Source organism: Amblyomma mixtum, chromosome 3 (genome assembly GCF_055824585.1).
Source record: "Amblyomma mixtum isolate Tamu chromosome 3, ASM5582458v1, whole genome shotgun sequence".
Classification (NCBI taxonomy): Eukaryota; Metazoa; Arthropoda; class Arachnida; order Ixodida; family Ixodidae; genus Amblyomma; species Amblyomma mixtum.
Window position 1 is genome coordinate 7418671 of NC_143014.1, and position 12181 is coordinate 7430851.

Sequence of the window (12181 nt, forward strand, 5' to 3'; positions counted from 1 at the left end):
CGGGGGCCTGAAATGGGAACAGTTGGGGATAAGAGATAGTGCAGAATAGCTTAGTAATTTGCGATTCGCGGATGACATTGCCTTGCCAAGTCACTCAGGACATGAACTTCAAAGCATGAACAATAAGTTAGACAGGCAGAGCAGAACGGTGGGGCTAAAAATTAACATACAGAAAGCCAAAGTAATGTTCAACAGTATAGCAATAGAACAGCAGTTCGCAATTGGTAGCGAGGTGCTAGAAGTTATAAGAGAATATGTCTACTTAGGGCAGGTAGTGACCGCTGATCCGGATCATGAGAGGGAAATAACTAGAACGATAAAAATGGGGTAGAGCGCATATGACAGGATCTCACAGATCATCAATGGCAGTTTGCCAATATCCCTCAAGAGAAAAGTCTACAACAGCTGTATCTTACCGGTACTCACCTATGAGGCAGAAATGTGGAGGCTAACAAAGAGGGTTCAGCTTAAGCTAATGACAACGAAGCTGGCTTTGTGAAGAAGAATGGTAGGTGTAATGTTAAGAGATCGGAAGCGGGCGGAGTGGGTGAGGTAACAAACGCTGATTAATGACATCCTAGTTGAAAAGCTGGGTTTACCACGAACTGTAGTTGACTGGGTATCGTCATATCTTGATAAGCGCCAGCAATTTGTTGATTTCGAAGGGCACCATTCCGACGTCCTCTCTGTCAATCCTGGTGTCCCGCAGGGCAGCGTCCTAGGCCCTCTTCTTTTCTTAATTTATGTGAATGACTTAACCTCCGTCATACATGAAAGCGTCAGTATTCGATTATTTGCGGATGACTGCTTGCTCTTCAAGGCTGTTAAAAATAGCAATGATCAGGCTGTGCTTAATGAAAGTCTTAATGCTGTTTCCAGTTGGTGTGATCGCTGGGATATGAAGCTGAATCCAGATAAAACTGTTTTCATGCGCATCACAAACAAAAAGTCTCCTCTTGCTCACCAGTACACTATCAAGCAGATCCCCATAACTCAAACTGACTGTTTTAAATATTTGGGCGTAACGATTACAGAACATTTAAGCTGGTCCGCTCATGTTAACAATATCTGCTCCTCGGCACGCCGCAAACTCGGCCAGTTAAGACACAGGCTCAAATACTGCCCCTCCCATGTAAAGCTTCTGGCCTACAACACTCTGATCAAATCTAGATTGCAGTACGCATGCGAGGTTTGGGACCCTTTCACTAAAAAAGACATTAGCAAACTTGAACAGATTCCAAGATCAGCACTTCGCTTCATTTATAACCGGTACCGTCGACATGACTCCCCATCTGAATTAATGAGAATCAACAACATCAAACCTTTAGAGTACTGGAGAAAGCTAGCAAGAATTAAATTCCTCTTTAAACTCTACCATTCTCAGTTCCGTCTTGACCCTTCATTGTATATGAAACCTTCAACAACTAGAGTAACAAGGCATTGTCATCCGCATAAATTATCTCCTTTGTTTGCCCGCACCAATAACTTTAAATATTATTTCTTTCCTCGAACTATAGAAGATTGGAACAACCTACCCCCTCATGTGTTTGTATCCGAAAATGTGCTTTCCGCCATTGAACAAGTACTTGACCGTTAAATATTGTCTGTTGTTTGTTGCGACTTGTTTTATTTTCATGCTCTGTATTTACTACATCCCTTCTACTGAATTCTGCTGTTGGCGTCGTCTTCTTCTGGTCGTCGGAGTTCTCTGTATGTTTATCCCACTCCTGCTTGGGCCTGAACAGCCTGCAGTATTGTATAAATAAATAAATAAATAAATAAAAATCAAGAGGAAGAAATGGGCTAGTTGGGCAGGGCATGTAAAGCGAAGGCAAGATAACAGGTGGTCCTTAAGCGTAACGGATTGTATTCCAAGCGAAGGCAAACGTATCAAGGGCCGGCAGAAAGTTAGGTGGCTGAATGAGATTAAGAAGTTTGCGGGGATACGGTGGCCTCAACTGGCAAATAACAGGGTTAATTGGAGAGATATGGCTGAGGTCTTTGCCCTGCAATGGGCATAGTCAGGCAGATGAGGCTGATGATTATGATGCCTTGGCGTTTCTTAATCAAATCTGCCGTCTCCTGATATAGCTTTACCCTGTCGAACCATCCTACCGCCTACTTCTACGGCACAGTCTGTAATAATAGCCGTGAGATTATCGTTCATTGTTTGAAGATTAAGATAGTCTGCCTCACTGAAAGCCAAATATCTGTTATGTAGCGCAATCCTCAGTTTCCGTACTTTCCCTCTTACCGCTAACTGGTTGATGCACTTCCGCTTCACTAGTTTCTTCCGTTCCTTCTTCAAATCTAGGCTAATCCGACACCATTCCAATGACCTCGACATCCTGCGCGATGCCAGGGTGAGCGTTTAGTATCAAGTCTATTGCATTTTTACTCCCATCATTGGGGATTTTCTACGCCCACTTCCTGTTCTCTCCTTGCATGCCCGTCGCGGTTAGTCTGATGGACTCGCGAACGCCTCTTGTATAATACCATCAGCCAAAAGTAGCTGCCCATTCCGGCTCAGGCTTTGGTGCGATCGTATTTAGTGAAAGAGGTGCTACTATACAATGGCGAGCGGGGGCTGCACTCAGACACACCTCCTCTCCACATTTCTGCTCTCAACTGCCTGCGTAAGTACCCAAAAACGCATTCTTTTTTACAAGATTTACACCATATTTCGCATATCAAATGCGCATTCGATTCCATGCCGAAAGACGGTGTAGGAAAACAAAATACCAGATCGTAGTTTCCTCTTTCACTATTGCCTATCCCGTTCTACAGTGTGAAAAAACTACACAAAGGAAGCTATCCCAGCACAGCAATTATTCCTGGGATGGGAATTAGCTCTCAAAACATCTCTCATTTAATTAGACACAGAAATTCTGCCCACTTAAGTCTTGTATGTTAGGGATATACGGCACATTTCTAATGTATACTACATCTCAGTAGTTCCTTACAGCACTACGAAAGGTGCGATGAGTGTACAGGCGATATTCCGACGCTACAGAATACAACGGCATATGGGACAGCGGGCTTTAAAGGGACTATGCAGTAAATTAATTGCGATTACGTAAAGCAGACGAGAGATAGGCATTCCATCACTCGTCAACCCAGCGCAAGAATTTTTGAGCTAGCATCAATAACAACGAAGTGATAGGCGATTAAAAATCACGCTCCTCCTCTCCCCCCTCAACTCGTACGCGCGGAGCACCAAGAAAAAATAAAGGAAACAGCTCTGGGACTGGGCCCCGCCCATGAATACGTCATTCGCTGACGTTCGGTTTGCGACTTTCAGTTGTCGCACTCAACCTCGCCCAGCACCCCAGCAGCACCATCGGCAGCGTCTCTCCGGTCTCTCTTCGCCTTCCTGGATAGCGGCGCACGTCGGATTTCTTTGCTTGTCACTGCGACAAAGGCACTGCGAGTGGTTCCCGAACTCCCGACAGAAAGAGGCGGCACAGGTAAACTGAAAACATATGCGTGAAGGTAATGCCTTGGCTCGCGCTTGCCGGAGGCGGTTGCGCGGCGGCTCGAGCAGACGATTTTCACGGCTGCCGGAAACATGCCCGTGACGTCGTGGCTGCCGTGGCTCCAGCGAATGACAACGTGTGGCGGCCTGCCGACATCACGGGACTAGTGACGTCTATTTTCCCGATTTTGGTTTCGAAGTCGGTCTATACGAAGACACCAATCGGCCCGCGAATTTTAAAAAAGGCGGTTTTTAAAAATTCATAATAAATTGTCGGCTCAGTTCCGAAGACTCATACTTGGTGTGAATGCTTCTTAGCATCATTTCTAAGGATTGAAAACGTTTACAAATGACTTTTGATTCATTGCAGAGTCCCTTTAAAATGCACATGCACGAAACGCCATTTTATATTGAGCCTTAACGTACGCTCGCGTTACGTAAGCATTTTTTCGAGTTTAGCGTGCGCTACTCTTGTTCAAACATCGTTTCCAAAATAGCGGCCCCTTCGAAGCTGGACCTCGAACTGAATCCGTAGTTGTAACTGCCGTTTTCAGTACGTCCGTAAATGTGCTTCCACTTCATCTCATCTCGCCTATGAGAGTGATATATATGCTTTCTTTTTTATTTAGAGTGACGATTATGCCGCTTCTAGTCCAGCTCCCACTCTAATAACCTGATGGCGCCACTGGACTAAGCGTATAGTTGTGTCTCCGTTTGCATACGCTGAACGGAAGATACAAATGTCACGTAACATCCTGCAAAATGCTCGTGTTTAGCGCACGTAAACGTGCATACGCTTATGGTACGTCGATAGCGTCGATTTAGGTTCTTTTCTAACCATATCTGTCGACAAGACGGGGAGAAGCACGTTTAATGCGCTCGCCTGATTGGCTAATGAGGTTTCTACCTTCTCTAATCCTGCAAGGAACTTCCGAGATGGGGTATAGTTGATCTCCGTTCCTGTGGACAGCCTAGCATAGATGGCAAAAATACTTTTAAAAGTAGTTAAATTACGTTACTAATTACTTCCTTAGAAATCTGTCAAAATAAAGAAATTACATTACAAAGTACTCCTCACAAAAAGTAATGACATTATATTACAATTACTTCCCGAAAGTAATGAGAATTACTTTTAAGCTACTTTTTCATTTCTACGCATAAAAAATGGCGTATTGGTCATAGTACCTAAAGAATTTTCCGATTTCTTTGCACTGCCACTGAACTTCAAAGCGCCCCTCAAAGCGCCCCTCAAATTTCGCCCCTCTTTGAAGAAAGGTAGCAATAGTCCACTGAACAGCCGCTTTGCTCGTGTAGATTAAGTCAGCATAGTCGAAAAATTTGTATAATTTCTCGCATCATTCTTCAATCAGAAGTTCATCGTTCAACGCGTAATGTAAGGTCCCTCTTGAGTTTGAAGAATGCGTCCTCCGCTTAAATCATCGACCACTTATTCATCGCCCCTGAAATGCACCTGGGCGCAGATACGCTGCCCATTCTGCTGCTCAGTTGAGTCCTTCTGAAGGGCAGAAATAAATTTCATCTCGCGGTGACGATGTCGGCTATGTTGCCCTTGGGTTAGAAATGGGGCTATGGATCCGGCCACAGAAGCTATTTTTCCTGAAAACTCACTACCAAGTTTGTTACATGTCAGTTGAGACTTGATGTCTGTCCGGGGACTTGGCAGTATATTGTAACATACTTGGTGACATAGGGTGCTTTAAAACCTTTAAAACCTGGTGCCAAGCAAGATGAGACAGCAAAGCCGGCCGATTCGCGACAGCGCCACCTTGCATGCTAGGTGGCAATGTAGGCACATGAAGCAGTCTAGAGGGAATCACTCGCAGTGCGCGTCTATAGGTGCCATGCGGCCTGCCGTGGAGCTCTTCTGGCCGCCCTGTAGTGCTGGAAGTTGCGCAGCAGGACTCTCCACCGAGGCGGCACTCTGCGTGCGCCCTTTCGCTGGCTGTTGCTGGTTCATCCCTCCTCCAAAGTAAACATTAATCATAAAAGTAATGAATTACGTTACAAATTAGCAAGAAAAGTAATTCAATTACTGTAATTTCATTACAGTAATTTACAGCCACTTCTGCAGTCTACTAATTATCCTCCATGCCGTGTCCTCGCACACCAACATGCCACAGTTGGCCGGGATTAGAGCTGTGAGCACTTAAGGGAATCCTGACTGCAACGCGAAAAAAAACGCCGAATTTTCTTGCGCTGACGACCTTTAGAAAACGGCGTTTTGCTTCTTTCGAAAACTTGTATATGACGTCGCCTTGTCCGTGGCTTCGAACTCCCAGCCACCGGACGGTGTTTCAAAACACAGAGACACCGACCAGTAAAATGAAAATTGTAATTGACGTTTCGCCGCCCAGAACGGGGGCCTTGTTCACAATTCAGATTCAGATTGTTCAGATTGTGAACAAGGCCCCCGTTCTGGGCGCCGAAACGTCAATTACAATTTTCATTTTACTGGTCGGCGTCTCTGTGTTTTGAAATGTATCCACCCGGCCAGACGTGTTTCCGTCACACTCTCGATTTCACCGGACGGTGTTCAGTAAAAATTATGGGTGAACTTTAGTTATTCAGCACCTGATTATTATGATTGTAATAGCAACCGAAGTCCGCCGCGGCTAAGAGTCCCTTCCTGAAAAAAAAAATGTTCTTTCTATTTTGAACCCCGCACATTCTTTTTAACCTATATAATACAGATCAGTATACCTCGGAATGAGTTCCATCGTAATAAACAGGAATTTTCACTTCAGAACCTGGATAAAAGTTTTAACCCGGTTTGGTTCCGTCGAGGTAAAATAAATTTCATTTAAGGCAGTAGCTACACATTAACAACCACCATGGGGCTACAAATGAGCTTCATCGTTGGAGACAAATTCCTTGAGTCTCGAACCCAGGAACACCGCATATACGCTCCACCAATATATCCAGGACGGCGAGAAAATGGCGAGGCGACAATCAACAACTCCAAGCAGAAAGGGTGTCATCCCAAATGGTTTTGGGGAATCCCCGAATGCGGACTTCACTTGAGGCATCTGGCGCTCGGCTGTATGATAACCGGGTTATTGCTGGTGCATGCAGAAATTTATTTATTTATTTATTTATTTATTCATTCATTCATTCACTCACTCATTCATTCATTCATTCATTCATTCATTCATGCATTCATTTATTCATTCAATCATGGTGTTAGCTCTTTTGGGGCCGATACAGGGTGGCGCTCAAATGACATTTGTTTTCCGCACAATCCCATGGCAACAAGAACATAGGTGCAGTATGCACAGCAGACCCCAAGCAATGCGCAAACACAAGTATACTCACGAGAAGCAGCCTTTTACGGCGAACCCTCTGCACCACAACTAAGCGGAAAAAATAAACAACACACAAACAAAACGCGCCATAATGCTGCCAATTCCACAGCATGTGCGATAATCACTTCTTACACACACAAAAGAAATAGCAGGCAAGAAATAGCAAATAGCAAGGAACACACGTGCCTCTCAAAAATACTTCGTACATAGCTATGAGATGCATGTAATATCGGTGGATGGATTCTTCGAATAATGCCGATGATTTTCGTGGATGCTGTCTGAGAGAATGCCGCGTTCCTTCTTCTTGCAGACCTGCAGTCGGGGGCCAGGCGGCAGGCCTATGAAGCCGTCCTCAGCCAGGAGTGTGCGCAGGGTGCCGTGTTCGGAGTTATTCCGACATGTCAGAGCAAGACTGCCTATCTCTACCGGGACGACTTGACGACGCAGCGGGAGGACCCTTTGGGGTACCGACGGCCTAGGCTGTCCGCCCACAGCCGAGCCCTCTGCAGCTTCGGCCGGCCGCTCGAGTCTGTGACACACTGCGTGAACCCCAACGTGCGTGCGCAGCGACAGGTTCTCAGCGAGAACTTCCAGGACTTCTGCCAGACGATGCTGGAGCCGCGAGTTCCGGCAGCCTTTCGGCTGGCAAGCAAGGACTCGCCCCGAAGGAGGTCACTCTCGAGTTTATACAGGACGTCCGTCGTTCAGGAGGCGCTCAAGAAGGTGTCGGCTGCAGAAGACGCGAGTCTGGACCAAGACGCCCTGCAGGTCATCCAACACCTAGACCTGTCCATTCCTGGGCCCCCGCCGCCGGTGTATCCCAAGCGAGGAGGCTTGGGAGACGTGCAGAGCGACAACCTCATCGAGGAAGTCTGCTTTCCGGGCTCCAACAAAAGGTCCTACGCGGCCTTCGGCGCACAGGAAGAGGACCAAATCACGCGCGCCACGAACAATGGGCTTGAGAAGCCGGGCAGGGAGCTCTCCGAGGCTGGAGAAATCTGCGTTATGCCGGGTAAGTCGAAATGTGCCTTCCAAGGACAACAGTAGCCCACACACGGAAACATTCTTTCTCTCTCTGATTTCCGACGATGCTAGCACTCCTTTCTAAAGTCATTGGTGCGGCGGAAGCGCCCTCTTTTGTGCTCCACTTGGCGGCCCACTTGCGAGCAGGCTGTGCCCCGTATCGCGCAGTGGACCAGCCACGGCACACCGACGACACGGCCGCCAGCAGCGGCGTGGCGGCGAGCCGGCTCGAGCCGGGCTCGCACTTCGTGGTGGTCGCCATCGACTTCGGCACAACGTACAGTGGCTACGCGTTCAGCTTCACAAGGGACCCGGACAACGTGCACATGATGCGCAAGTGGGAAGGTGAGATGTGCACGAAGGTAACCAGCACAGGCCCAATATTGGAAAGGGATGGTTTCCTTTGTAGGCACAGCGTTTTGCAGTGCATTACCAATATTGGGCCAATTACTTGAGCTACTTGGGGAAACTGCTATGGAGGGGAAAGAAAGAAAGGTGGTAGGGTTTTGACGAACTAGATGTGCTTCGGATTGTTCTGCTTTGCTGGGCACATCTGGCTGAGCGTGGAAATTGACGAAGACAGCGATGCACAGAGAGGGAATGTGGTCGGCTGCGGTGATAAGATAGTGCTCTCGTGCATTGGGCGGCGAGGCTGTTCGGTTCGCGCCGCCGAGGGCTCGAAGCTCAGCAGCGGCAATACTTTATTTATGCACCCTCAAGGTGAGGGAAGCCACAGGATTCTTGGTTGGTTAGTTGTACTGAGTTTAATTTATTTATTTATTTATTTAGAACATACTGCAGGCCTACAGTAGGCCCAAGCAGGAGGGGCGAATGCATAATAAATGCAAAAAAGAACAGGTTTAGCAAAATTGAAAAATGTTAAACACAAATTGTAACACAAAATACAGCAATAAATACAAGGCTCAGATGCAAAATACAAAAAGTAAACGTAGAAATAAATGGCTCTCAAATTAAATGCTGTGAAGAAAACATTGAGGCAAAAGAATCAGCTCTGGTTAAGAGATCTGGCGGACACCTGTTCCACTCCTCAATGGTGCGTGGAAAAAATTAGTATTTAAAGGCGTTAATCCTAGCACTGTAAGGGGTTATTGATTGTGTATGATGATTTCGTGTTTGGCGCGTAGTGTTAGGTTTAAGGAAGGGGTCTGCATTCATAGACAGTTTATGGTTTTTTAGTAAGAAAAGTAGTTTGTCTCTGAATTTTCCGGCGCAGCTGTAATGTTTCGATACCGTGAGTTCGCATGAGGGTCGTTGGTGAGTCAGTTACACGATACTTTGAAAAAATAAAACGGACGGCTTTGCGTTGAATCATTTCAAGGGCCTCGATGTTACGTTTAGTGTACGGATCCCAGACGGTGCACGCATATTCTAGTGATGGTCTTATTATTGAAAAGTAGGTTAGTTATTTAAGTTCAGGTGGGGCAAGTTTTAGTTTATATCTAAGAAAGCAGAGTTTACGAAAGGCTGAGGAGCATACGTTTGATACATATTGATACATGCATTCGAAGAAGAGACAGAAGTAGCGCATGCGCTAGAAGAGGAAGAAGTTAGTTGGCTCTCTCGCGCGCGCTCGAACCACTAGGGGACCGCCGCAGGTTTTTCGTCGTCTCTGCACGGGTGTTCTTTTTGCTTTGTCTACACGACTCTCTGCCCACAGTGACGGGATTTGAAGGCGCAGGCTCCTTTCCCCAGCAATGCAGCCCTAGGAAGCCGAGCACCAGGCCGGGCCATAGCTTGTACCCATTTTGAGAAAACCGGTGGGTACCCGGCCGGTGGCGGGAGTCGAACCCCACCACCTCCCGAAGCCGAGGCGGGCGCTCTGCCACGAGGCCACCGATTGCGACCGACCGATTGCGGAACGCCAGATACTTCTCGTCATTGGATCTTAAAAGCGGGTACTGGCAAATCGAAGTGGACGAGAGAGACCGGGAGAAGACGGCTTTCGTGACGCCTGACGGCCTCTATGAGTTTAAAGTGCTCCCATTTGGTCTGTGCTCAGCACCGGCCACTTTCCAACGCATGATGGACACTGTCCTCTCCGGCTTGAAATGGCAGTCCTGCCTGGTGTACCTGGACGATGTCGTTATATTTTCGCCCACCTTTGACCAACACTTGGAGCGGTTGCGCATTGTGCTACAAGCGCTCAAATCCGCGCAACTCACCATCAAAGCCGAGAAATGCCATTTTGGCTTTGAGGAACTTCGCTTTCTTGGTCACGTTGTCAGCGCACAAGGTGTTCGCCCGGACCCTGACAAGACTGCTGCCGTCTCAGGTTTTCCACGCCCAACTGACAAGAAGGCCGTTCGCCGGTTTTTAGGCCTGTGCTCCTATTATAGGCGCTTTATTCAAGATTTCTCGAAAATCGCGGAACCGCTGAACGCACTGACCCGTGACGACACGCCCTTCCTGTGGGGGACCGACGAAGAGGCTGCATTTGTCGAGCTTCGCAGCCGTCTGCAAAGCACTCCGATACTCGGCCATTTCGACGAGCATGCTGCCACGGACATCCACACTGAGGCCAGCAATGTTGGCCTTGGTGCAGTACTGATCCAGTTGCAAGACGGTGCAGAACGGGTCATCAGTTATGCTAGTCGGACACTTACGCGCTCCGAGACCAATTATTCTACGACGGAGAAAGAATGTCTTGCAGTGATACGGGCCATCTGCAAGTTCCGACCGTACCTCTACGGACGACCCTTCCGTGTGGTAAGCGACCACCACTCCTTATGCTGGCTGGCGAGCCTCAAAGACCCCTCAGGACGCTTGGCTAGATGGAGCTTACGCTTGCAAGAATACGACTTAACAGTAGTTTACAAGTCTGGCCGCAAGCATCAGGATGCGGATTGTCTGTCGCGCGCGACTATCCCAATCAATACCGAAGAAACCACCGATGATTTTCCTTTCCTGGGCTCTGTTAGTACCACCCAAATGGCGCAGCTTCAGAGGGCGGACACGGAGTTGGCGCCGCTCATCGATTACCTCGAAGGCAGTGAAGCTCCCATTCCGCGTGTTTTTCTTCGAGGGCTTCACACCTTCACTTTACGGTCTGGTGTTCTCTACAAGCGCAACTTTGCCAACAGCGAAGAAGTGTTCCTACTTGTCGTACCATCACAGCTGCGGTCTGAGATCTTGAGTGCCTGTCATGATGCACCATCCGCCGGCCACCTTGGAGTCAGCCGTACACTCGCGCGGATTAGACAAAAGTATTATTGGCCCAGGTTACTCCCATCGGTTACTCCAGGTTACTCCCAAAACATGCCGTGAATGCCAACGTCGGAAGACTCCTCCATTGAAACCGGCCGGATTTCTTCACCCCGTCGATCCACCGAAGACCCCTTTCCATCAAGTGGGCATGGACCTCCTTGGCCCATTTCCGAAGTCTTCGTCTGGAAAGCGTTGGATAGTCGTTGCGACTGACTACCTCACACGGTACGCTGAGACCACGTCTCTTGCCAAAGGCACTGCTGCTGAAGTGGCGCAGTTCTTCGTCCACAACATTGTCTTGCGTCATGGAGCACCCGCCGTTGTTGTTACTGACCGGGGAACTGCTTTCACGGCCCGCTTAACCCAGTCCGTGATGACTCTGACGCACACGAGCCACCGACGTGCTACGGCGTATCACCCGCAGACAAACGGGTTGGTAGAGCGACTCAACCGCACACTAGCCGACATGCTATCAATGTACGTTGACGTCGAGCATCGAACTTGGGACGCCATTCTGCCGTACGTAACGTTTGCGTACAACACCGCCCTGCAGGAAACAACCCGACTGACCCCCTTTCAGCTTGTCTTCGGTCGCCAGGTGACCACTCCGTTGGATGCTATGTTGCCCGTCGACCCTTACTGCGACTCTGACGCTGAAATCGACGTAGATACCTTCGTTCAGCGTGCTGAGGAAGCGCGTCAACTGGCCCGCCTGCGCATCCACCGTCAACAGGAGGCTGACGCCACTAACTACAACTGTGGACGCCGTTTCGTCAGTTATGCTCCCGGCGACCTTGTGTGGATTTGGATACCTGTTCGTCGCCGCGGGCTCTCTGAAAAGCTGCTGCGCCGATACTTCGGCCCTTACGAAGTAGTGCGCCGCATCAGTGATGTGACTTATGCAGTTGCTCCCGCCCCGACAGCTTGTTCATCGCGCCGGTCGCACCGAACTGAAGTCGTACACGTTGTTCGCATGAAGCCTTACCACGACCGGCTACCTGACTGAACTGCGGTCCACTGCAGCTGTGTTCTACCCTTTCGCTGACTTTTCACTCCCAGCCGCATCGTGTCGATGCTGCAGAAGAGGGGGGCAGTGATACATGCATTCGAAGAAGAGACAGAAGTAGCGCATGCG

At 48.6% G+C, this 12181-nt stretch overlaps 1 protein-coding gene across 2 annotated transcripts in view; it reads left to right on the forward strand.

The window, feature by feature from the left end:
* The window catches only part of LOC149349162 (heat shock 70 kDa protein 12A-like), a 378995-nt gene that overhangs the window by 181156 nt on the left and 185658 nt on the right, over nt 1-12181 (forward strand). For both annotated transcript variants that reach the window (XM_089578106.1, XM_089578107.1), the window contains 2 exons: nt 7109-7810; nt 7990-8166. In XM_089578106.1, the coding sequence (XP_089434232.1) occupies nt 7109-7810; nt 7990-8166 (879 nt within the window). The remainder of the gene's footprint in view (nt 1-7108; nt 7811-7989; nt 8167-12181) is intronic.